Source organism: Lissotriton vulgaris, chromosome 12 (genome assembly GCF_964263255.1).
Source record: "Lissotriton vulgaris chromosome 12, aLisVul1.2, whole genome shotgun sequence".
NCBI lineage: Eukaryota > Metazoa > Chordata > Amphibia > Caudata > Salamandridae > Lissotriton > Lissotriton vulgaris.
In genome coordinates this window covers 592770834-592798325 of record NC_141700.1, presented here as the reverse complement: position 1 = coordinate 592798325, position 27492 = coordinate 592770834, and the positions used below count along the sequence as shown (strand labels likewise).

The 27492-nt window shown below is 43.2% G+C and overlaps 1 protein-coding gene across 1 annotated transcript in view; it reads right to left on the bottom strand.

The window, feature by feature from the left end:
• The window catches only part of LOC147677797 (ATP-binding cassette sub-family C member 12-like), a 1863878-nt gene that overhangs the window by 449441 nt on the left and 1386945 nt on the right, over window positions 1-27492 (bottom strand). The window contains exon 24 of the mRNA XM_086945587.1: window positions 26987-27176. Within this exon, the coding sequence (XP_086801713.1) occupies window positions 26987-27176 (190 nt within the window). The remainder of the gene's footprint in view (window positions 1-26986; window positions 27177-27492) is intronic.

Here is a 27492-nt window from a genome sequence, read left to right as displayed (position 1 = left end):
CTTGCTCAGGGCAGGGCTCAGCCCATTAATATATAAAATAAAAAGCAAAGGGGTGAGTACACAGCCCTGCCGGACTCCTCTTTTAATGGAAATATCACCAGATAGTTCACCATCATTGTTGATGCGTACTTTTGCCTTAAGGTCCCTATGTAAATATGAGAGAAAATATACTAATGAATCATCTAAACCATATTCAAGCAATTGTGACCATAACCTGGAACGGTTGATAAAATCAAAAGCGGAACTCAGATCCATAAAACCTAAATAAAGTGGGGACTTTTTAACAATAATGTATTTGGCCATGATTAGGTTCAAGTTGAGACACTGCTCAACCGTACCCACGTGGCTTCTAAACCCCAATTGGCTGCAATGTAACACATTATTATCCTCAGCCCATTCCCTTATCCTCTTGAATAGTACCCTACCAAGGACTTTTAATGTATTGTCGATCAGTGAGATCGGACGGTAGCAGGCCGGGTCGGCCCTGTCACCTTTCTTGAATATTGGTACGATGACACTGTTCGACCAGGATTCGGGGATGGAGCTGTCGGTCAGATTGTTAAATAAGTTACATAATTGAGGGGCCCAAAAGTTAATTTCCGATTTAATCTGGTCGATAGATAGACCATCAGGGCCAGGGGCTTTATTACTAGCACTATCCGAAATTGCATCCTCCACCTCAGATATGGAGAAGTTCGGTTGTTCAGCATTATTTAAAGACAATGTAGAATCTATAGTAGGGGCTGCTATATTATAGATTTTGGAGAAGTGCTCCACCCAGACCTCTCTATTTATGTTACAATTGATTGGTTGGATGTTAGAACCAAAAGACCTGAGTGATTTGACTTCTCTCCAGAACCCCGCGGTGTCTTTTAGTAAAGCAGTCCGCGTGAGTGACTCCCAGTGGTTGACCACTAAAGCCTCAGTTCTTGTCCGTAGGGCAAGTTTATATTTGGATCTTAATTCTCTCACTAGGTTAAAATCCCTAGGATTTTGTTGTAAAGCCGCCCTCAATTCTCTGTTGGCCTTTGAACACGCGGAATCAAACCAGCGAGGGCTGTGATCTATATTGGGCCTAGATGGTTTAGAAGATTCCCTTCTCACTGCCCCACAAAGATTAGTAAATGCAACAACCAATACTTCGCCAGTACTATCAAATGACAAACAGGTGTCTATTAACAATGGATGCTTTTTGATTACCTTAGCCAGGATAGCTTTATTATCCACCCCTTTCCATATTAGTCTTAGTCTATCAGTAGACAATACCAAATTTTGTGGCCCATTCTCAGTCTTCGAGGCAGCCTTTGTGGTCTGAGGGTGGTCTAGATGTATTCTAAGCGGATAATGGTCACTATATGCGCTACAGGTAACCTCAGCTTTTCGAATTATATTACACAGGGACGGACAGAGAAATATATAGTCTATCGTGGAGGCGCAGCCTTGACCTATATAGGTGGGTGCAAATTTGGTTTCAGCACTAGTTCCAGCAATTTCCATAGCATTTACTAAATTGCGAGATGCTAATAGATTCTTCAACTCCTCACCATTTCGACATGGGGCACTAGTGCGATACATATGGGCGTTAAAATCTCCTCCTATACAAATACCGTCATAGGACCCATACTTCAGCCCCTCTGCGATATCATCAATAAAGTTAAACAAAGACAAAAAGTTTCCATTGGGATGATTAACGAAGTCATTATTATAAAAATTAATTATACATAAAATCATCCTGTTAATGTATTTCACAGCCATAAAACATTTGCCTGGTGTAGGGATCTGTTTGGTTTGTACCCCAGGTTTTATCTTAGACCAAATAGATAACCCCCCGCTTGGGCGTCCCATAGATGAGGCTGAGGCCTTTAAGTTATAACAGCAGAAGCCCTCCATTGTGGGGTTAATTAAGCACCAAGTTTCTTGAAGCAACAGTAAGTCACAATTGGTGTTCACCCAGTCAGACCATTCTTTGATTTTCAGTTTGGAATTAAGACCCGCTATGTTCCAACTTACAAACGAAAGTACAGAATCCAAGGGGTTATTGTTCATAGATTGGCCTCTTCCTGAAATCCCTGTCAAGGAATTTAAAGCTGCCTGATTTTCATTGGTGAAAGATGGTAAAGGAACAACTGAGTTGGCTGGCTTAATTGGAGAGGGTCAATCCAACATATCCAAACCTGACAAAGGTGCAAATCTGTTAAATGTATTAAAAGGGAAAGCAACTGGCTGAAAATGCATAGCTGGTGGCTGAGAGTACCTGGGTGGGGGGTGGAAATGCATTAAAGGCGGTCGAAATTGCATAGGTGGCTGTCTGTAAAAGTAGCTTAAAGGTAGCATAGTTGCAACCGTGGAAATAGCTGAGCAGTTACCACTTATGTTAAGCAGATGTCTTACAGTTCCAGGATTTTTAAAGTTAAGAACTACACAATCCCCGTCCTTATCTTTAGGTAGTGGTCCAATCCAAGGCACCCTGCGAACCGATATGATTTCTCTTGATATATCATATCCAAACCCCCTTGTGTTTAGTTAGCCAGTCTATACATTTGTTTCGTAATTGTACCCAGGTTTCCCCCTGATCCTCCCTCAGCACTGGTACTCCTGCCAAAACCAGAACGAACGGGCAGGCATCCGGCGGCAAGTGTAGGGGAAACACAGGTCCTTCGTGTTTGCGAGGCTTATTGGACCCTACTTGGGTGGAACCTGTGTTGTGAACTGCAGCTGATGTTGTAGCTGTAGTAGGTTGAGTAAGTCCGTCATCCTTGCTGATTGCATTTTTGTTAGTAGTAACCAAAGGGGTAGTTTTCCTAGGTGCAGGGGTTGGGATGGTTTTAGCAGCTATACTAGGTTTTGCACACTTGACCCCTGTATTTACAGTTCGCGGTTGGATTGTAGGTTGTGTGATGGACGGTGATGACGTTTCCAGGTTTTTCGTGCCCTTATCCAATGTAATACGGGCGGTCTGTGTTTTTGATGACAGAGTGTTGCTTAGGGATTCAAGATCTTTTAAGAGACGGTCGGCTCTAATTTGATCCAGAATGATAGACCCCTTCCTTTTGGCTTCATCATTTTTAACCAGGTTATCTAATCTGTCCAATCTTTTAAAAACAATATTAAACTGGTTGATCATAAGTTTCTCCAATCGGTTAAAAATAGTGTCCACTATAGTTTCAATAAGGTTCCCATTTTGTTTGGAGAGGTTATAATTATCTCCCATTAGTGTTGTTTGGGTCCAAATAGTATTAAAATTCCCACCAGGGTGAATGGTGGGCGAAAGGGAAGTGCTATCTATATCAACTGAGTCTTTTTCCTCCATAGGTACAGTTACCGCCCCCAAAGATTTTTGTTTATTCCACAGGCTTTGGGGGGTAGGCTGGCTTTTATTCAATGAAGGTTGTTTCCTTTTATTAGCGCTTTGCTTAGTAGTACCTCTTTTCCTTTTCTCCCCTCCCAGTTTGTTACTACTGGAGTCCGTAATATCCAGGGTAATGACATCACCCTGGGAAACAGGTGTGCTAATAGAGATAGTTTCTTTTAACGGAGGTACCGGTAGGCTAGCAGCAGTTGTTATTAAAGGGACAGAATCTGCAGCTATATAGGTGACAGTGTTTTCCTCCTCCAAAACAATGGGCAGGTCTACAGATGGAAATGATGGCTTAACCACAGTAACCTCAGAGATAATATGGATATTTCCAGTGGCACTCGATATGTTATTGGTAACAAATGAGCCCATGGAGAACCTCCTCTCGGTCTCTACAATTTCATTGAAGGCAGTTTCAATCAATGTTTCAAAGGATGTAATAAGAGAGACAGAGGCAGAGGTATCAGCACCCTGGGAAGATATATCGATATGGGTGTTTGTAGTAGTGGAATCGCCCATATTTGTGCTTGGGTGTAACACTTACGTTTGAGGAGATCTTAGGGGGGTGGCCCGCCCGACCACTCTCGTCCACGGACGGCCACAGACGGCCCGCCCTTTTCCCGGGCTTCTCCAGCGCGCGACTCGCGGGTGCGAGAGGCGTTCCCTGCTTATGAAGCGCCTCCTGGCGCGTGTCCGTCGTCACTTCCGCCGCGTCCACCCCCGGGGCAGCTGGGCGATGTAGTTCCCCAGCTGCTGCTGCACCGGGTGGATGGCGGTGGATGGCGGTGTGAGCGCTGGCCGTTTCCCTCACGGCGCGGATCTGGAGCAGAGCAGAGCAGGGGTAAGTTTTTCCGAGCAAGTTGGCCGTTCCCCTCACGGCAGGTTAGGCAGTGCTTTGGTGTCCACCCTAATATAAATCTGTATGTGTATTAGGGTGGAGCACATTAAAGCTGTGTATGATTGTTTAGTTAGAGGCAATTCAGTGTGGTGAGCAGAATGGTAGCCAGCAATAAAAGCACTTCGCTAGCATTCCGGAAGAATCTTCGTTCAATGTTTCACCAACAAAGTTATTTTGTTCAGCCCTGTGATCACAAGAGCAAAGAGGAACCAGCAGGATCCTGATCTGAGTGAAATTGTAACCCCACAAAATGACAAATGTGTCTGTAGGTAGGACACACTGTGTGAGAGTATGAGCAGCGGTAAGAATAAGGCTCTGGAGAAATTTTATTTACACCAATGTATGTTTCCACAATATCATGAGTCTCGCATTACACTTGTTTCTTGTGATTTCCAAAATCACAGATTAAGCCACATTGCATAATTACACTGCCATCCATAGCAAACTTACAGTGAGACTATATTGCCCAAGAATGCCAGAAACACATAGGCCCTCATTACAACCCCTGTGAGAAAACAACAATACTGGTGCTTTCCTCCGGGACATTGTAACTGGCTACAAGATGGTGTTATTTCCAGGTGGGAACCTCTTCAAAATGCAAAATGAACGTGGAAATCAGGCACTTCAGTTCAATTTATTTAACCACTGTGTAATAGGGAACTAGTCTGTGGGACTGAAAAGACAGATTCTTTAGCAAACACTGCTCAGTAGGCTGATAATAGAAGGAAAGGAAAAGCACTGCAAATGTTATTTCATCAATGCTGAATTGGTAGCTTCCTTTTCATATTTTCTGCACTGTTTAACACATGTTTTGAAAGATCTATTACATAAGACACTCATAATTACTGATATTTCATCACCTGGATAAAAAATCTCTTGGGTAATGAATCAATTTAAGTGGTTATTTTATGTTTTGAAGGGTACCTTCAAGAAATTACAGCATAAATCTACTGCACATAAATAGTTATTCAATTGTAAAAATAAATGATAGACACCCATTTCTTTGGAGTGGATAGTTTGTATTGTGGCTTGCTTATAACCAGGCATTTTATATGACGTTCATTTGTGAAAATATCTCTATTTTCAGAGCAATGTAACCTCACAATACATGAGAGAATGACATAACTATATAATACATATAGGTTACTACAAGGTAAGAACTAGAGGCAAAGATTGTCGCACCCATTTCCTATATCGACCAGCTATCAGCGCTAGTTCTTGTTCAATTGGTGACCAGCCTGACACATCATGCAAGTCAAAAGCTCAATCTCATTTTTACCATCTGCAGTCCACTTGGCCTCATGTCCAGGAGTTCCAGTTATGTTCGGTCCATAAATGTGTCCCAATAACCTTAACTTCGAATTTCTTCAGATCCAGCAATCGATCCATTGAAAGAATGAATACCAGTTTGAGACCTTCGGGTAAACTACTTGCCACCTCCTTCACTCAATGGCTGTCTCACTCGTCTCCTTCTCTCACCGAAGACGTAATTGTGGACCTAGAATGTTTTAATCATCGGCTCACTGATGCTATTGATGACATATTGCCTCAAGGGCTTGCCATCGGAAGAAGGGCACTCGCTCAACCCCCTGGTTCTCACCCTACCTAGCAAAGGATGTCTAGGCTGTAGACAGCTGGAATGCACAGCGGGGGCCTGATACTCTGAGGCTGATAGAGAGGCATACAAAATTGCCTTAAAAATACCATGAATCCATCTTAGAGCCAAAGAGAATGTACTTTGGTTGTAAGATAGAAGTGGCTAAGAATGATTCTTGGATGATCTTCCAAATTTCCAAAGACTATCTTCAGCTCCTAAGTTGTTCACCGGTTCTCAACTTGTCTCAAGATTTGTGGGACAAGTTGTCTGTTTTTTTATCAGATGATCGAAACCATCTCTGCTGGTTTTTACTACTAATTGTACTTACTGAGGATGTTAGAAAATAAGGTCTCATTGGTGGATCCTACAGCCTCTTCTTTCACTGATTTCAGTTTGACAACCTTGGGACAGTCCTAACTGGCTATTAGATACCGTAATTCAGTTTTCACATTAGACCCTTGTACTCCTTTTATCCTAAAAAAGGCGAGTGAAGTCATTAACCTGATTGTGAATTTTGTTCTCAATCATTCATATGTATTGGAATCCATTCTGGAGAAATGGAACTTAGACTTTGTTAAACCTTTACTGAAATGTTATCTCAAAGAAGCTTGTTCAATTTTAGACCGATCTCAATGCTGCTGACTGTAGCAAAGGATTTGGAGAAATTGGTCTGTTGGATATGTCAGCAGCTTTTGACATGAATGTAGGAAGGTGGATATCTGACTATGGTTACCCCCAAACTTTTTGCCTGGTGTTTAGCTGTTTTTTGACTTAGTTGGCCTGGGATCCTGCTATTCAGGGCCCGTGGTTAATTGCTCTATCCTTAAAATGGACTCCATGTACCTTAGGTGCATACACAATTGGAACTGGTTCACCTTATAGGCCCCTGTAACAGTGTACGATAGGTACCCAGGGCATAGGTGTAGCCAAGCCCTACCAGGGGCTGCAGCATGTATTGTGCCACCCCTTGCCTGGCCTCCATATTTGACACAACTGGCTGATCACTCAGCTGGGGAATGTTGGTGTAATCACCTCTTACTTAGATATAGTATCCCTATATCTAATCTTAACTGGACACATGTTAACCTATAAGCCATTCTTATGGAAGGGCCCTGCAATCCTGGGGGCAGAGTGCGTGGTTTCATGTAAGATGGTGCTCTAGCATGTGCTGAGCCTGTCTGCAGCTGTCGGGAACAACTCCCTTAGCTGTTCCGGGATATTGCCATACCATATACTCTTAAGTGCATTATAATCCTCGCGGTTATATGCTAACTTTGGTTTGGCTTTATCAAAACATGTCGAGTAAGGTGTCATACGAATTGGAATACTATCCCTTCGACAGTTTCGTCGACGGGGACAGCATTCCACCCTTCTAGAGGGACACGACATGTACATAGCCTTAACCACGGTTAAAGTTAACCAGTGCCTCAGCATCACAAAATGGATGCTGCCACCACAGACACAAGTCTGACCTCCTGCTGCTGGGAGTCCTTCCAGCGAGGGAGGCTTGGACAAAGGGTTTCCTGCCTTGGGAGGTGCAAGCACAACCCCAGACAGGATTTTGTGTATTGGGTAGGACAGGGCTGAAGACAATCAGACATGCCCGGGGCACACAAGGAGTCCCTGTGCATAAGCAAGTCCAAACCGGTCCTGGGACTTTCCAGACCCAGGACTGGCCTGGAGCTGGACAAAGGAAAGGGGGTGTAACCGCCCTACTTCCTGGTCCCACCCAGAGGAGGGACCTAGCAGGTGATCCACCCCTCAGATTGGGAATAAGAGTGAGAGCAGTGCCATGGCACCTCAGATCATCCTGAAATCAACTTAAAACTAAGAAGACGCCGGACTTCGACATTCTGCTGCACAGAAGACTGAAGAGCATCTCCCTTGTGGCCTAGGAGTGGCCACCCTGTGAACACAGGCACCATCCAGCAACTTGACGTCTGCTTTGCCGCCGCCTCCTGCCGGAGCCCGAGCCTGGAGCCCAACAAGACTCAGACTCCCAGACTTCTCACCACCCGATCCACAGTCCCTGCAAAGAAGAGACCCATGGAGGCACCGAGAGACGTGGGACCGGACATCTTGGAAGACCCCAAAAAAGCTGACTGCGCAGCACGCGAGGCACCCTCGACAATGTGCTTTGGAGATTGAGAAGCCCCACAACCGAGCAGCCCTTGCAACAAAGATCAGCCCCCCAGCATCTCCACAATCTGTGTTGGGCCCTTTTGCATTGTGCCACTCGATGCGCCATCCCTGCCACTTGCCACGTGGTCAGCGGCCATCTTGGTGACAAAACCTACAATCTACACTGCGGGTCTGGTTGCACCAGACTTGCCCTCGCTCCTATACAAAGGAGTCCCCGCTCTAACCTTTCTGGTCCGAGTGATACGCCTTTTTCACTTCCTGCATGGCTTGCATTAGCCAAGGCCTGTTTTCTCCAATCAAGTTGCCGATACCGCCATCAGCTAGAGCCTTTGTGAGACAGTTTGTGACCGACTCCTGGATGTCCTCGGCCTCTTCGTGTCCACATGGCTGCAGAGAGAAACTACACCTCATTGCCTGTTTGCACCCAACATCGCCTGGTTCCCTCCTGGCTCCACGGTAGTCACTGGCTAGTGACTTTGAAGATTGTCCCCTCTGCTTTCAGGTCTTCACCACTTCAGATCCACCCTTGGATCCACCGGAACTCTTCACATCGAGCTGCCTGCAGCATCTTCAGCTCCAAGCACCATCGACCTGCGTGACGAAACCCGACACTAATTTGCACTTGTGCATCTGCTTCCTGTGGGTGAGGTAACTCAGCAACGCCGGTGTTACAACACTGGTACACACCTCTAGTGTCTGTGTCTAAAGTTTCACTCCTCTAGGTCACTCGAAAGGTTCCTTTATAACTAACTTTGTAACTTTTACGCACCATTGACTTAACATTGGTATATGCGTGCACTTTCCGCACTGCACCCGAGTCACTGACTCGCAAAATAGCATTTGTGACTCCCGCTATTAGGAAGGGGTGTCCGTCCCCAATTGGCGAGTCACCATGCCATGTAATACTGTTTTGAGACCGCATTTGTGGTCGCAAAACATTCACAGTTTACCACCTACTTCAAGTAGGTGGTAAACCCCTCACAAACAGGGAGGGGGCCCCAAGGAACCACTTACCTTTTGTGACTATGTGAGAAAATATTTTTTTAAAGAAAGCAGTTGTCCTTGGGACCACTGCCTGCCCTTCAAAAATGAAATTGAAGAGTTTAATTTTTCTTTTTAAAATCCTCCCCGTTTTCCTTTAAGGAAAACAGGCTGCATTTAAAAAAAAAACTGCTCCATTAAAAAAGCACAACAGATGAAATTGGAGAACCCAATACACCCTTAGAGGCTTTGGTAGTGTATTTATCAACAGGTAATTATTTATATAAGGAATCTCTTTAGGTACACTCAGTCCAACATTCAGTATACAGAACAATAGTCGCAAGCTCAGTAAAGTAGCTTGCAATTGATTAAGCAAGAACATTTTGTCATATGTATCAGAATGAATCTGCTTCAAATACTCTTCAGAGGTGTGTATATTTTTCAAAGTGCTAATTTTATAATGAAAGAAGATTTATCAAAGGGTGCAATAATTAAAGCAGCACACAGTGACTGAGTTTTACAAATAATGTATTATTACAAACACCTTATGGTCACTAGCGTGAGCATCTATTCCAAACAATATGTACAGAAAGAAACTGAAACTCATCAACACAGAAAACAATTCCTTGCGGCGGGTGAGTCACAGAGTAAATAGATTTAGTTGTCGACATTTTGGTCTATATAGTGTAAGCATCCGTTAGACCATCTTCAGGAGGATGAAATATGGAAAGATAAAATTTGCCACTCAAAATTTACCCCTTTTTTGGCAGCGTGGGTAGCTATGGATTTTATGCCTAGTTCGGCCATTACGGACAGAACCCTACCAGACCCTAACATTTCAGAAACCAAGACACTTAGGGTAGTCTAGTATTGTCTGGTATGAGTAGATGGTCCTATCTTTTCTTACCCTCAGTGCCCAGCACCCGTTAAGCTTTGGCAAACAAAAACACACATTTGCCACACATTTCTGTGAGAGAAAGGTCCAGAACCTGCAGGATACACACATTTTCCACCATCCCGTGCTTTTTCACTTGTCCAGATAAAAACAGTACCCCACTTATATAGGTGAGCCCATTGCCCGTGACAGGGACATCCCCAAAATGCAACATGAACAGATTAATATTTTTCATTTAACCCTTTTATGCTTTATGTGTAGCGGAAGATTTTGAGCTTGGGATCCACCCAAGAAAACCTAAAGAACCCTGAATTTTCTAAAAACTAGACACGCAGGAGAGTACATAGTGAACTTGCTTGTGTGGATCAATGTATCTTTCCTGCCCATAAGGCGTCCCAATACAACATTTGGCAAAAACATGTGTTATCCTCATGTTTCTGTGAAATAAAGATCCAGCATCTGTAGGAATCCACAAATCCCCTGCCACCCAAAAAAATGGTACCCCACTTGTGTGGGTGGTCCCAGCGCCCAGGACAGGCCCCAAAACGCAACATGGACAGATCACATTTTTCCACTCAAAACCAGACCTGTTTTTGCAATGTGGTTAGCAATCGATTTTGAGCTTGGGCTTGGTCACCATCAAGGGAAGCCAAGCAAATTCAGACAATTCTGAAATCTCAACAACCAGGGAAGTCTATGGTGGTCTGGTGTGTGTGGAATCCTACTTTTTCTTGCCCACAGTACCCTTCAAACCTCAAACATTGTTAAAAACACATATTTTTCTCAAATAACTATCAGAGAATGTTTTGAAATCTTTAGGGAGCCACAAATTACCTCCCACTGAATGTTTCCACATGTGTCCCAATGAAATGGTACCTATTGCGAAGGTGTGTGGGTCCAGTGCCAACAATATGCAATGTGGATACCTCTAATCTTTGGGCCTGGGCATGTGTACTACCCAGGGAAGGTGATTAATTCCAGACATTTCTGAAAACTAAAAACCTAGGGAATTCCAGGGTTGTCTTGCTTGAGTGGACCCCCCTACCTTTTCCTTCACACAATGACCTTCAAACTTTAAATAGTAGAAATAATAAGTATTTTTTCTCTTTTCAGTTAGAATAATTTCTGAAATTTGTGAGGAACCACAATTTTTGCCACATAGCATTTCTATGTGTCCTGACAATCAGTATGTCACTTGAGTGGTTGAGCCCTGTGCCTACAAAAGAAAAGGATTCAAAATGTAACATGGAAATATTACCATTTTCCATTGAATGTTTTTTACCATTGTGAATAGCTGTGAATTTTGGACCTGGTCTTGCCAAAACATGTTTAAAAACTAGTCATGCTGAGGATTCCAAGGTAGTGTGCCTTGCATGGATCCCACATTAGGTTCTTGCCCACAATTCCCAACAACCCTCTAACTTTGCCTAAAGCCATATATTTTCCTCAATTTCTATGAAGGAATGTTCCAAAGTCAGCTGCGCAGAATTTCTGTCAGTAAGTGTGCTCACACTTCTCTGGATAAAAACAATACTCTACTTGTATGACTCAACCCATAACCCGGTACTTAAAACATCTCAAAAGCGCAATATGTTGAAATCACATTTCTGTGAGGAAAAAAGACCCAGGTTGATGATCTGGGTAGCTGCAGAATATATGTGCCCAGACGTAGTGGCTATTCAGCAAAACCCATCAAACCTCATTATTTCTGAAAACTAGACACCCAAAAGATTCCAGGGTGGTGTGCTTTATGGGGAGTGCACGTTTCTGTACCCATAAAGCCCTGCAAACTGCAAAATGTGCCTGAAAAATATTTCTGAGGGAGAACATTTTGTAATCAGCAGGGATGCCCAAAATGACTACCACCCAGCATTCCAACACTTTACTCATTAAAAATATTATCACTTGTGTTACTTGACCTACCACCTGTACCAGAAATGGGACATACCAGGAACTATGCAATAGGAATATTAACATGCTGGTTATGGGTAAATACACCCAATCCACACCGGGGTGGTAGAAAAACATTTGAACCTCTTTCAGGGTAGGGGCATGGGGCAATACTTAACATGAGGCACCCAACCTCATAATTAGGGGAAAAATGGTTGAGCCGATTCTGATGTGGGGCACTGTGCAATGGTAAGTGTGAGCTGCCCCACCACCTTTTATTTTCTTCAGGCCTTTTTTCCCTACTGTCTGGTAGGCTATCTCTTTCCCTGCTGACAGAATCTGGGTAAATCCAGGGAGCATGAATGTTATTGTACCTGTTGGAGGGGGTGTATGGCAAAATGCCTAAGTGAGCTGCACCTCTCCTATTTTTCACCCCAGTTTCTAGTGGGATGTACGTTTTCCTGTGGTCAGATTGAGGGTAAACACCCCAATCTGCAGATCCTTTATATTTGTTCTGGGGTTGGACATGGCACCACGCCTGTGTGAGCCACCCACCCCATTTATTGGAGGCCCTATTTTCCCCTGGAGTCTAGCCGGATTTCTCTCCCCCAGGGGGAGATTGTGGACAAATGTCCAATCTGCCCACAAGGGGACAGAAAAGCTATTGCACCTGTACAGATTTGGGGGCATGGCACAATTCCTGTGTAAGCCACACGCAGTCCTTTTTTGTGGTGGCTCTTTTTTGCTGGTGGTTAGTGGTATTTGAGGTCGCCAGGGGGGCAAATTAGGTGTAAACACACCCAATCTGCCCTGCTGGGGGCCTCAAATACCACTAGACACCAGGGTAATAGGAAACCCTAGCCGAAAAAAGGTGTAAACACACCCAATCAACCCTCAAGGTGACAGAAATACTGTTGTGCTCCTTCTGGGAAGGGTGCCCGGTGCAATGTCTGGTGTCTGGTCTAGTGTGTAGGCGGTTTTCTGCTTCTAGTGTGCCGATTGCCAAAAACCTTCCAATGCATCTTCTGGGGGCTAGAAAACTGTGGCCCAATTTAGGGTAGGAGTTCAGCCTGATGCCTGGCAGGGCTGACGGCAACCGTTTTCTTATCTGCCACATACAAAAAAATCCTTTGTGCCTAGTGGGCTTTCTGCTAATTAGGGGTAAACATGCCTATTTACAACAGGGACACTAGAAAGACTGACCTGTTTCAAGATGATGGTTCAGCCCGATGCCTCGGAGTCAGGCCTCAACACCTTTTTAATGTGCCCCATAAAAAAATCTCTTCAGTGCCTAATTGTCTTTCTGCCCCCACGGGGAAAGAGTGAGAATAAAACCCTTGACTTTGCCCACACAGGTCAGAAAGACTGTTTGGCCTCTTTTGGGCTGGGGGCGATCAGTAAAGTGCCTGGGAGGGCCACCCCATCCCTTTTTAATTTGCCAAATAAAATATTCCTTGGTGTCCGCTTAGGGGTAATACCTCCCAATTTGCCCTTAAAAAGGCGACTTCATGCCCTGGAGTTAGATTGGTGGTTAATAACTCTAAATTGGCCACCAAGGGGGTAGAAAGCCTGTTTGACTTGTTTTAGGGTGGGAGCTAGGACTGATGATCGGGAGGACGGCCACCATTACCTGTTTTTTGTGTGGCAAATAAGAAAAAAAACTGGAATCTAGTCATTTTCTTCCTCCTCATGGCCAGATTGTGAGTTAGCCCCAGGGGACCGAAGACTGTTTTGTTCATTTTGGGGAGTGAGGGCTCATCCAGATGTCTTGCAGTGTAGCTCCACCCTTTATTTATGTGATGAATTAATACATTTCCCAGTAGTCTAGTGTCCTTTTTGCTTCTCTGGGAGCACATTAGAATACAAACTCACCCACAGGGGCAAAAAGATTAATTTTGCCATTTTGGGGGCAATAAATGCTTGACCCGATGCTTTGGAGGGCTGCACCTCACCCCACCCCACCCACCTCTTTATATGTGCTAAAATAAATCTCCATGGGGTCTAGTGGACTCTCTTATTTCCCAGAGGTGGGACCTCCTATCTGTCAACTAGGGGGCAGAAAGACTGTTTTGCCTGGGGCACTAACCTATTTTCAACTGAGCTGCTCCCTCATAAAAATTAATCCCTCGGTGTCCGGTGGACGGATCCGAGCAGGGATCCACTCCTGCTTTCCCATGATACCTCCCTCATCTAAATTAGTGGTTGTGGAGGCTGAGATATGTACCCAACCACCACTCAAATCCAAAGTAAAATGAGCCGATTGGCTATTTTTATAGTCACTTTCGCTGTAATACCATCAGTGCACCATGATTGCTAATCATCATTGCAAAAAATAAAACATCCGTGGGCCGCTGGTGAAGTCTTGCAGCCTGATCCTGAAAATCAAAAAAATGTATTCCTCTAGTTCAGCACTAGAGATATTTCCTGCCTCTAGTGCAAGGAAGTGCTGAACATGTCCTTAGTACCTGAGAGTCAGAGGCTGAAGACAGATCTGGCATGTCCTTAGTACCCAAATTTTGAACAAATGTGTCAGTATTTGTAGAGCACTAACCAAACTTGAGAGGAACAGAGTGCTGAAGAGGGAACATGGCCCAGTGAAGATACAATCATTGGAGAAGCTTAAGTGTAGTCTGCTGGGTCAGTGCTCCTTGTCTTCAGCCTTTTTCTAACTTGTGGAGAGTTACTGCTGATCTGATGTCGATAAGGATACTGTAACAGAACATAGGAGCATAAATGCATAAATTGGATTGTCATATCCTTGGGAAGCCCAGAGAGCGTTGCTCTTAATCATGTTGGTTTGAAAATAAACAGCTAGATGCGCTTGATGGGTTACTTTTATTTTCTCATGGGTGCCATATATAGGGAAACAACTCTATAAATGTCTGACATTAAGGGAAAAGGAAAGGATGAAAGGCTACATTACAGAATGTAAACATCTTAAACATTTTAGGCACCTATAGATAAGTGGAGAACACATCAGACTGCAGAAGAAAAAAGTAGTACAAAGAAAGCTGGTTGAAAATAAAATTCCCTGAATAAAAGCATCATTATGACCATGTGCAACTGCATCTCTTTGTGGCTTTCATAGTCTAAATTTAGCAGAAATGCTGATATATAGACCAGACATACTCATTGTACAGACTGGGGGGTGGCTTTTACCCCCCCTTTGACTTTCACATGTGCCCCCCTGGTGAACAGTAGCACAGGGCAGATGTTTACCGGTTTCTGCAGTAACAATCAGAAAGTATTCACAACATTTGCAAGCTTAGATTTATATGTTTACAGAATAAAACAAAAAGACGGATAAAAGGTTCTTGTATCACTCAAGGGACACATTCATGATTAAAGACATTGTGTATCAAACATCCAAAAATATGATACAGTCTCTTCAAAGGTTAAAGAAGTGTATATGGAAATGTTTCACTTTAGGACATCAAATTATATCCCTGCATTGAGAGCAATTTACTAAAAGTGATATTTTTCAAATCTCTGACTACAATGTCTTTAGTGAACCAAGAGCTAAGTCAGTTGTCATCTGCACCTTTTGGTATTCACCTGTTACAACGCATTTTTTACAACGCACTACCACTACAACGCAGGCATTACAACGCATACCATTACAACGCATTGCACTGGGGGGCGCTCTAGGATAGGGAATAAGTATAATTTACTATCCAACACCTTCCCTAGGGTCCACGGGGACTGGAGTTAGAATAGTAAATTATACTTACCACTATCCAGCACCTCAAAGCGCTATGCGTTGTAACGGTATGCGTTGTAAATACTGCGTTGTAATGGTATGCGGAGTAAAAGTATGCGTTGTAACGTCATACATCCGCACCTTTTATAATGCCACAGGTATTATTACATGATTAATAAGATTCTAATCTGTTACAAGACGTTTTCCAACAGGGCACATTCTGAGCTTCTGTATTTCAAGGACAAGGAGGAGTTGTTTTATGAGATAATGAAGAAAAAGGAGGCAAGGTGAAATAAAACAATTGCCTACAATCATACAATTTGGTCAAATGGGGAAAACAGAATTGATCCTCGGTTTTCTGGCTTCACATTTGCTGATCAGCCACTAGATTGGTATCTCCATCTCCACACTTTTACATTGGAAGATACTGCTTTTGTCTTTAGTGTTTGGTGGATGAGGTTAGAGTGTGCGTGCACGGAAGCCACATGAAGGCTTGGCTTGTTTTGAGCATGAGGAACCAAGAGAACATTGAGGTAAGCCAGAGCTAGGCATCCAACCTGAGCTTGGCTCAAGCCTTTAGTCACTTGCCCACCTCTATCACATGATGGCAGTTAGGTGAACAAAGGCATAGAAAGGACATGATCTGACCATGATTTTGCTATGAATTTGTTTTCCTATCTCTGTGAAAGAAAAGAATGAGAAAAATATGCTCAAGAAGTGATTTAAAAAAGTGAATGGCCAGAGCACACTATTTGTCACAAGGTTAGGCCGGAAACAATAAATATGATGTGTTCTGGGGCCAGATGTATGAGCGTTTTTACCAGTCCCAAACAGGAAATCATCCTGTTTGCAAAGGCTAAATTGGTTTGTAGCATGTACAAACCCTATTTTGTGAGTCGGTAACCTATTACCTATTTACAAAATAGGGTTTCCAACTCTCTACTCTTCCTAATAGAGAGTTGCACTGGTATGTACGATTGTTATTGAAGTTACCACCTACTTCTAGTAGGTGGTAAGCCAGTCGCAAATGGGAAGGGGTCCCCTGAAAACCCTTTCCTTTTTGAGTTGGGCAGCGAAAATATTTTTTGAGCAGGCAGTTGTCCCACGGACCACTGCTGTCTCCTATAAAAGGAAACAGAAACATTTCATTTTGCTTTTTTAAAATGCATCCTGTTTTCCTTTAACCCCTTCGATGCTCATGACGAGCTCAGCTCGTCATGAGGCACAGTTGAGCTGTGCTGATGACGAGCTGAGCTCCTCATGAATAATGTATATCAAGGATCTCCAGCACAGGAGGAAAATATCAATAGCAGCGAAGGTGTTAAGGAAAACAGCCTGCATTTCAAGAAAAAAAACTGCTTTATTTAAAAAGCAGTCACAGGCATGGTGGTCTGCTGATCCAAGCAGGCCACCATCCCTGTGAGTGCTGGCCATTCCCAATGGGTTACAAATTGTGACCTTCCTCATGAATATTAATGGGGCAGGTCCCTTGCAATGTTGTACATTCTATTTTGATAGTAGCAATTTGTGAATCACAATAGATTGTGGCAAAATGGAATGATCGTACATCTGACCCATGGTTCCTTTGTTCCCATCTTGCTTATTACACAACAGCTGTGGTGTGAGGGGTTGGCCTGACTCGAGGGCTACTCTGACAAAAGAAATGTCACTGTATGTGTGCAGCCTGCCCAGCTGTTTAGTACAAAATTCATAACCAGCACAGTTTGGCAAAGTGGTAAACCCAGGATTAAAAGTCATGCCTCTAAATGTTATGGCTAACAGTTTTTTTTACTATACCAGATATAGTGGTGGAGGCTGGGTGCTTGTGTCTGCCCACCTCAGTGAATTGCACCCCTCGCTGGGGGGAGGGTCTTTATCAATGTTTTTTGTATAGCTCTTGCTAGCTTAACTGAGCCTTTTATAAGCATATAACAGTTAAGAGATTAAAGGCATGAGGTGATTGTGAGGTCTAAAATTCTATTTAATTTCAATGCAATGATCAAGTTACTTCCTTTGTACACCAAAAAAACTTGTAATAGAAAACAGAGAAGTCTTATTGGAGGGTGAGGTGGAGTATAGATACAGCGTACAACAGTATCAAACTTATGTCTCTTTTAGAGACTTGGGGCTTAATTTGAAGAGCAGTCTGGAAAGAAACCTTCACAATACCTCAATAACTCGTAGCCAATAGCATGTACATGCTTCGCTCCCCTACACCCACCTTACACGATGCCCCTCCACTGACCCATACTCTGCTGGCCTCAATGCAGCCCTCTGCCACACTGCAGACCATACTTTTCGGCCCATGAAAATATGTTTGTGAGTACCCATGATATAGAAGGTAAGTACATATCTTCACATCTGTGTGCTTCTAAGATTACATTACGTATGCAAGGAGCATGATAAAGTTTTATGAGAAAGAAATTAGATTCTAAGGCTGAATAGTTTCATGTCTGACAAAAATAATTAATTTCAAACACCTTGATGCGCCATGTATAAATATGCAACAGCATGCCTTTATATTTCGTTCGGCACACATGAATTAATAATTTATTTGAGGGATTTGAATCTGATATTTTTATGCTAAACCCAATTTCTAAGTTGTTGGTAAGAAAGCACACTGGAATTTTTTCAGGTAAATGCAGCCTCAGCTTATTCTGACATTCCCAAAAGCTGCAAAGGGGGCATTGCAGTGCTCCTACTATAGAACCTTTCTCTGCAACCATTGAGTCTTGCCACATGCAGGCCCATAACAAACTAATATTTCTTTTGCATATGTATGTAAACAATGGTGTTTGGACAAAAACTTTTTTCCACTCTAGATTCTTTTCAGGTGTTGGTGTTGGTGCCGGTGCAGTCAGGCGCTCATTTAGATCAGGGAATGAGGATGTCTGTTACTGCTGTGTGGGGGAAACCTGTTTTGAAATGTGGAATTATGTTAATCCTTCTGGATTAGTTTACTGCCCTTGACACTGTGGAATAGTGGACAAAGCTCAAGTGGTTAGAATGGCATTTATATTTGCTTCCTTTTTCACTGAGCAAATAGGTGCTTCTTTTAAGGAAGTCTACTTCTATATTTACTTATTTCAGGCTGACCTGTATATACCCATACAGTGTCCTGCAAGTATATTTGGTTACGTGATCATTCCTCACCATGTCTGAATATTTATCTCTACGCGTCCATGCTTTTTTAGACAATAGCCAAATTGACATCCTGGGATCCCAAGCACACCTTCGCTGAATCTACAAACGCTATGCTGAACCAGGTAGAAACATTGACGTAGAAGAGGTAGTTGCTTTTCCGTGTTTCAAATGCATTAGTAATTATGTCTGATCTTCTATCCTGCCAAAAAGTGTCCCAAGAGTAAATCTCTTTTTCTGATGAAGTATGTTGGAAATTCAAATTGACAACACCACAGTAAAAATATGTGGCAGATGTAGTGCCTGAATGTTCCTTTTCTCCCCTGCCACCTAGACAGCATGCATTGTCATTGAGCACCATATTGCATTTAAGGCAATAATGTTTACTTACATTACAGACTGTCACCTGAATACCTAAGTGCATTAACTTCGGATGGCACTGAATGTTCTGATCAATTTGGCCTATGCTCAATAAAAACAAAACCCTTCTTGTGCTTTGGAATATTTCTGTCCAAGGTGGTAGTATAGATGAGGATCCAGTTTAATGTGGCTATATGACCTTAAGCATATTTATCATTTCTTATCTCAAGTAAATAAAAAGTATTTAGTGTTGTGCCTGATATATCTATGATTCCTAAAACTTAATTTATTGGTCACTTATTCTGTTTCTTTAGGACAAAGGGTCTAATAATGACTTGGAAACTAAGGCATACTGTTAATATATTTAGCAGACAAGTGACAAAAATACTTAGAACCTTTCCTTCATACAATAACATCTGAGGTGCTACACTTTATGTACCTAAAGAAGATAATAATTGACTATGTAATTGTGGTCAGGTTAGAGTGAGGAACAGTAATGTTTTTTAAATCTAAAGCACCAACAACGATGAAAATTCCACCCTTAGTTTAACCAATTTGGGCTTAAATGTACCAAAGAAGAAATGGCAGTATGTTATCAGACAGACTTTGAAATGTATCTTCCTCTGCTGATGTTTGCATTGCGGCAGGATAGCAATTTACATAGAACAAATCAACAATTAAGCTGTAAGTGTCTCCAACTAAAACTATAGATTTTTTATCTTAATAATTGATTTTTGTCTTTTATGCTTTCAAGATTTTTTTGCTTCATTGGCCCTTGTAAGTTTTTATTTTAGCTAATTATCATGTGTTACATACAATACCTTATTAGTGATGAGAGAATGTGCCCTAACGCTATTGCGGTCGACCTCGGGGATGGGGAACCAGGCTCAAGTCTCAGCCGGGATGGTCAACATTCTGTGTTTCTGGGCAAATCACTTAATCTCTCCGTGCCTAACAAAAATGAATTTGTCCGTTTGTAACCTAACTGGTGCTTCGGGTCTAGTTTGCTATATATAAAACTCCACAAAAACAAAAGTGATATTTGTTGGGGAAGAACATGGCGGCCGCAGGCTAGTGCGGCGCGCACGTCCGACACTACCTCCGATGCACCGCGGTGCTGCTGCCTTTCTGGAGCCTTAATGGGGATGTAATTGTCGATTTTACCCTACCTTCCGAAAATAGAAGTGCCCCCCTCATTCTGTGTTGATGGTAGCAGCGGATCACCGATTCCCGACTGTTTGGTCTGCTCGGAGCCTTTCCATTGCTGTCCCTGCGAGCTTGTTGGATGTGCCGGGCTGAAGACACCGTTTCCCGGCCCCTCCCCCTTACCTCTCTGCCTCTGTGGAGCCGGTGGCGAAGAGCAGCCGTGGAGCTCCGCCGTGGTCGCATGGCTCAGGGGCTCCTACGAGGTAGGCTGGGATGCAGCGGGGGGTTGGTCAGCAGCAGACCCCTTCGGTTCTGTCCAGTAACCCCAGTGGAGGAGAGAGGAATCAGGGGAAAGATTGCATGGAGGTGAAGATTGGCTGTATTTCCACTACAACAGTGGAGCTTACAAGGAAGGTTGGGGGGAGGTGGAAGACACGGAGGTGGATAAATCCAGCAGCGGGAGAGCCCCTAACAAGAAAGCAACTCTGAGAGCATGAGCAGGAAACGGAGGAAAAACCAGAATTCAGGAAAGAAACTACAAGCCCCTGAATCCCCGACTATAGAGGGTGTTAAGTTCGCGGAGGGATCTACTACTGAAACTACTACCACCAGCATAGAAAGTAGTAGGTTCAACTAGAGGGCAAGTAGTAGTAGGGGCAAGGTGGTGGGTAAGGGCACAAAAAACAAGGGTAGTTCTCAGAAGGGGGCTAACACTAGAGGTTCAAATAGTGCAAATAGTACCCCCTCTTTGCGCTCATATTTTAAAGTTTTGCCCCGGTGTTGGATTTGCTACCTGCTATAGTTCCAGATACCTCTGTACAATCACCTACATTTTTCCCGAATACACCTATGCCTTCAGGCTCTCTCACTGATAGTACCATCACCAATACTTCCACACTAGCTTTAGAGATGGCTGAGTTACCCCCTCTCCCTGAAACAGGAGTTGAAGGCAATGTTGGCTGTGAGCAAGCTCCAACGGGTCAAGAGGAGGGGGCTGATGCAGGAGATAAGAGCGAGACGGCAAACAGTGCCGGGAGCACATTAGAGGCCCTTGTAGTCTCAATAGCATCTATGAGGGAAGAAATCAGGAATGATTTCCTGATATCTAAGGCTAATCAGAGAGATATACGAGCATCATGCGAGGCCTTGGAGAGGAAAGTAGATGGGCTGAGTGAAAGGACAGTGATACTTGAGGGTTCCGTGGGGGTATTGAAGGCTAGTCTAGAGGTTGCTGAATGTAAGATCCAAAACCTACGGAGAGAAGGAGATGCTATGAGAGAGAGAGTCGAATCATTGGAAAACTACTCGCGGCGAAACAACCTGCGACTCTTGAAGATACCGGAGGGAAAGGAAGGGGGGGATGTCAAAGCCTTCGTGATTACAATCTTGAAGGACTCTCTTAATCTCGAGGAATCCATTGAGGAGCTTGAAAAAGATATTCAACGAATACATCGAGACCCGTTCCGCTTGAACCCTGGCAGAACAAAGCCTAGGAAGATTCTGATAAATTTCCTTACGTACACTCTGAAGGAGAAAATCTCAAATCTTTCATTAAAAGCAAAATTGTTAAAGGGCCCTGACTTCTCTTTCGAAGTACGATCTGACCTCTCCAAATCTACTCTGGACAGACAGTGGGAACTGGGCCAGAGGATGGACAAGTTTAGGTCTTTCGGTGCAACTGTACAGATGAGGTTTCCTGCATTTTTGCGGGTTATGTACAATAACAAGATGCACAATGTCAGATCCCCTTTGGAGGCTGATGAATTGTTGGAGTCCATTAGTAGCCATTCTCAGGGTGGAGTTTAGCGGTGCAGAATTTAGAGTGGGCTTTGATCTTGACAGAAAGGGAGAATTAGGGGTGTTTTAAAGGCACGAAACATAAATCTTCTCCTTCCTCTCTTGCTCACACAAAACGGGGCGATGTATTGGTAATTAAAATTAAGGTGGGAAAAAAATAAAAAAAATAATCAATAATAAAAAATAAAAAAATAAAAAAAATTGGAAGATATGGGTTTTAGTTGGAGCTTCTCTGAAAAATATCCAACAGTGTTTGTTTGCTCCAGGAGGGTCCAAGGAGCACTAAGCGGTGCAAAAGGGGAAGGGTGTCAGAGGACGCAAATCCGGCTTTACATCTGGTCGGAGCAAGTACGGGAGGGTTCTTCAAGGGTGGGGAAGGGGGAGTGGGGGGGTGTAAAATAAAATTTAAAAATCCTCAGGAGTCAGGCCTTCTTATTTCAGTTCTGTGCCCTAGCAGGGTATACTTTCAGCCTTGGGAAAATAAGATCGTTAGGAGGAAGGAAATGGGGAGGAGGATGAGACATAAGACGATGACCTCTGTTCAATTCTTGTCCTGGAATGTCAATAGTCTGCGCGTGAGGAGTAGAAGAGAGTGCATTCTACAATATCTAAGAGATTTCCCTGCTCAGATCATTGTCATCCAGGAGTCACATCTTCTAAAAGCAGAGGCCACTATTCTCTTAAAAAAGCAGAGATGGATAGATAAATTCATCTGCACTGACCACAATGCTAATATAAGAGGAATACTCCTATTATGTAAAAAATCATCGAAGGCTCAGATTTTAGAATATAAGGAGGATCAGAGTGGGAGATGGCTCTTGGTGAAAATGTCTATTGATGGTTGGGTGTGTATATTAGTCGGGTATTACGGGCCCAATATTGATGACCCGTCTTATTTGGAGACAATAAGGAACCATCTGATGACCTCCCAAATTCCTATATATTTGGGCGGGGGATTTAAATATTGTGCTTAACCCAAATCTTGATAAATCTACCAACTCTAGAGCCTGCACGGCCTCCAAATCCAGATAGTTCCTCATAGGAATCATGACACAGCTGGATTTAGCAGACCTGTGGAGGGAAAGGGCGGGCAATAAACTGGGGGTTTCTTTCAGGAACCTCAAGTATAAGCACAAATCAAGAATTAATGATGTGCTATTCAGCTATTGCCTTAGGAATTCCCTGTCTGGGATAAACTATCTTCCCTCCCATCTATCTGACCATTCAGCTCTCTTATTCATTCTTAAACTCGAAGCACAGATTAAACATCCATCCTGGTCATTCGACCGTACTATCCTATTGGAAGAAGAGGAAGTCAGTTTTCTGGTAAGTGAGACCACCTCATTCCTGGAGAATAATCTACAATCCACGGCACTAGATATGGTCTGGGAGACCCAGAAAGCCTTTTTGCGAGGATGTATCACAAACAGAGCCTCCTACCGGCACAGTACTTATCGAAAGAAGATTAAGAACCTTGAGCAGGAAATGGAGTCGATCGAGCAGAGGTTTGGGGCCTCAATAGGGTCACCTGACGAACAAAAAAAGCTGGGCGCGCTGAAAAATCAATTAGAGAACATCTTACAAGAAATAGTCACTAAGAGATGGGAGGCGAGTAAGATCTCCCATTTCGAGTTTGGGGAGGCAGCGGGCAGGCTACTGGCATGGAAGGTTAAGGCAGACCAAGCCCAAAATTACATCAGAGAAATCATGGTTGAGGGTGAGAGTGTAGCCAGGATTTCTAACCAGGAGATAGGTACTGCCTTTAGGGAGTTTTTCGAGGGGATCTATGGGTAACATATCCCGAATGATCAGCTGGTAAGGGATACATGGTTGGACCAGATTTCACTACCGTCCCTCTCATCAGTACAGAGCGAATGTGTGGAGATGGAAATATCTGTGGCCGAAATCAGTAAAGTTATTAGGCAACTCAAGCATGGGAAGGCGGCAGGCCCCGATGGGCTACCAGGTGAACTATATCGCGCCTTGGGTGATGTTATCGCCCCTACACATACTGCCCTTTTTAATGGGATCCTTGGGAAGGGGCAAGTACCCCCAAAATCTTGGGGTGAGGCGACCATAGATCTGATCCCCAAACCAGGGAAGGACCCAACTTAGTGTGGGTCCTACCGACCGATATCGTTATTGAATAGCGATTATAAGATCTTCGCTTCGATCATGTCAGCAAGATTGGGGTCAGTAATAGGGGAAATTGTCCACCAAGATCAGAGGGTTTTTATCAAAGGGCGTCAGTTATCTGACCTGACGTATGATTTGGTGGGGGCAATAGATATTGCTTCGACTTTTTCTCTTCCAATGGCTACACTTACCCTAGACGCAACTAAAGCCTTCGATAGGGTCAAGTGGCCCTATTTGGCTGCAGTGCTGAAGAAGTTTAACTTCGGCGAGAAATTTTGTAGGGCCGTTACCCTTATGTATAATGCCCCATCGGCAAGGCTGCTAATCAATGGTGCCTTGACAGAATCTTTTAAAATAAGGAGGGGCACGAGGCAGGGCGAGTGGGAGAGGCGGGTCGCACTTTATGCAGATGATATTCTCATTCTAACGTCTGATCCTGAGACATCATTCCCTGTGGTTATCAAGAGGGCTAAAGAGTTTGGTCGCATCTCGGGGTATGAGATCAACGCCAGCAAAACTGACATCATGGCCTGGAATATCCCTAATTTACAGCTGGATGTGACCAGCTTTATGCGATATCTGGGATTTAGGGTGATTCAAGAAGTAGGAGGCATCGCTCAAGCCAACTTAGAGAGAGTCAACAATGAATGTAGGAAATTGCTAAAAACTTGGTCCAATCTTCCACTTACCATACTGGGCAGGGTGAGTCTGATAAAGATGACTATCCTTCCCTAATTTACATTCATTTTTATTACTACCCCCCTGGCCTTTGATGGTAAAACCTTAGATAGGGGCCAGAGAGAGATAAATTCTTTCATTTGGAATTATAAATCATAGAGGGTGGCATGGAAGAAGTTGAGGAGGAGGAGGGAAAAGGGGGTGCTTTCCTTGCCGTATTTGCAGTACTATGCATGGGCTTTTCAGTTGTCCCATTCTAGAATGCTGTTAAAAACACCATCAAACGCATCTGCTGAGACAATGTTTAAAGCCATGCTAGTAGGGGCTGCGTTACCAATTGACGGATACCTGTTTACATTTGGGGACCACATTTTTTTTTAAAAAGTCAAGCTAAAAATTCTGATGTCCCAGGCGAAAGCCTGGGTACAGATAAGGAAAAGATTAGGTTTGCCGTATTTTTCAAATTATGCACCTATTTGGGACTCCCCGGGCCTTCCACTATGTCTGAAAGTCAGGCTAGCAATCCCGGTGAGAGATGGAGGAATAATAAGATGGGGAGAATTGATGGCAAGAAGGTCGTTGAGGTCTTGGGAGGAGTTACGGGAACAGCTGGGCCCTGGGTTCTCTAGATTTAAGTTCCTACAATTAGACAGCTGGGCCAAGGCTCTGTGTAGGAAAGGGGTACCACTTGGGAAGATTAGTAGCCTGGAACAACAGTTGGTGGAACGACAAGGGGGGGGTAAAGAGGTAGCTCAGTGATACTGGGGTTTGCTGGAGGAGGCTGATGGGGAGTTTACTCTTCCCGAAGAACTGTGGGGGGAAGAGTTAGGCGCCCAGTCTGTAGAAACTTAGATAAGATCTTGTACCCTCCTATACAAAATTGTTAAACCAGCATGGCTGAAACGTAATCACTTGTTTACGATACACCGAGCCCACTTCTCACCCCTGAGATTGTCTAAATTCCTCCCAAGCAAGAAATGTAATTACATCGAGGCATCGGACGTGCATATGTACAAGGACTGCCCTTACATTGCCCAGTTTTGGGAGGAAGTTAAAGTAACTTTAGATTCTATCTTAAATATATCCTTGTCCATCACACTGCCATTAATTATCTTCGGCTTGGATGCTAGTTTAACTGGCCAGGCAAGGTATTTTCTGTTTTATGCAGTTTTGCTGGCCAGGAGGCAGATATGTAAAGTCTGGGCGGAAAATACGGCGCCATCACACACAAACTAGCTGTTGTCTATGTATGAAACATCTAAGGTGGACATGGCCAGAACCTGCAGTAAACGTAACTTGGCTTTTTGGGACCTGTTGGTCCAATGGAAATAGTTGCCGTTTTTTTTTTTCCCGGTCCTATGATTATGCCTATCTACTCCAAGGACCAGGGCCCCTCTCCTTCATTTCATTGTTGGTCATACAGGTTATAAATACCAATATGGAGTAAACACAAGCCCGTTCCCATCCACTCCCTCTACCTCTCAAAGTCCATCTACTGCCACTCCTCATAAATCGTGTCACCGAGTGGGCGATAGTTAAAATCTCGAGTATCTCGGAGTGCGACACGCTAGGTGGTTGACGGTTACTTGAGAGAAGGGCAAGGCAAATGAGGACAAAAAAAAGTGATATTTGTTAATTGTATGGCCTTTAGAGGAAACAAAACATTTTAATCATGTTTCAACATGAACTGCATTCCTACACTCCTCTTTTGGCAAACATTTCATAATAGTTATCTTCGAAAATGCAGTTCTGTTTTATTTTTTTTTTAAATCTGACTTTTACCTGTGGTTATTCTGGACTAACGGAAACTAAGCATAGTTTGTTTATAAAGTAATCTTTATATTACCATATTATATTGCCTTATGTTAACACTCTGATACATTAGTATATTTTCAACTAAAACATACCCAAAAAAGTTTCCTAATCTTAATAAATGCATTACACATATTCTAAACATAATATAATAAAACATATGCCAAAAACTGATTCCCCCTAATCAAAATAAGTCTTTTCTTAATTTGGGGAATATAGTAACAATTAAATATGCAACAATTTACATTCTAATATTACATTTCATATCAGAAATAGAAGGCTAGAAATGTATGACTTCCTCCTGCATGCTATCATTTGAGTTAATGTCCCCTCATGACCTAGTAGCAAAATGTCGAAAGCGCTATTGATTCTACAGGGAGGTTTCAAGGTTTTCATTTAATGGTAAATTAAACTTTTTGATATTTCTTTGTAAATGTAACAATGTTCCATATTTTTACCTGGACAGTACTGGATAAAGCCAAGCCTTTGGATGAAGCGCTGACTGTTGACGGAGGGCTGAGAACCACAAACAGTGCTACTATCATCATTAGAACATTGGTAAGTAACTCGATTCTCAGCGCCAACCACCTCTTTGCACTGTTAAATAACAAGTAATCGCCAGAGTTGCTGTCATTTAAAAGTTTAAATCTGAAAAAAGAAACCAACATGGTGAACTTTATTTTTCCAAACAATTCAATGCTTAATGTAATTCTTTTAATCAGCTTCTGAAACAGGTACTTTTATAAGATGATGTGATTTAAAGGGCGTTTAGCCTCATTGGTTCAATCAATAGGTAATTTTAGTCAGATCAGCTTCACAGCTTTGTCTTGGTACTAGGGAGGTCTTTTACTGGGGTGGTACAAAAAGCCTACTCAGACCAAATCAAGTGTTCCATGACATGCTGTAGAACACTTTGGGGAGAGGGCTCATTGCTGCAGAGGCCACCACCAGGGTCCAGGAAAGG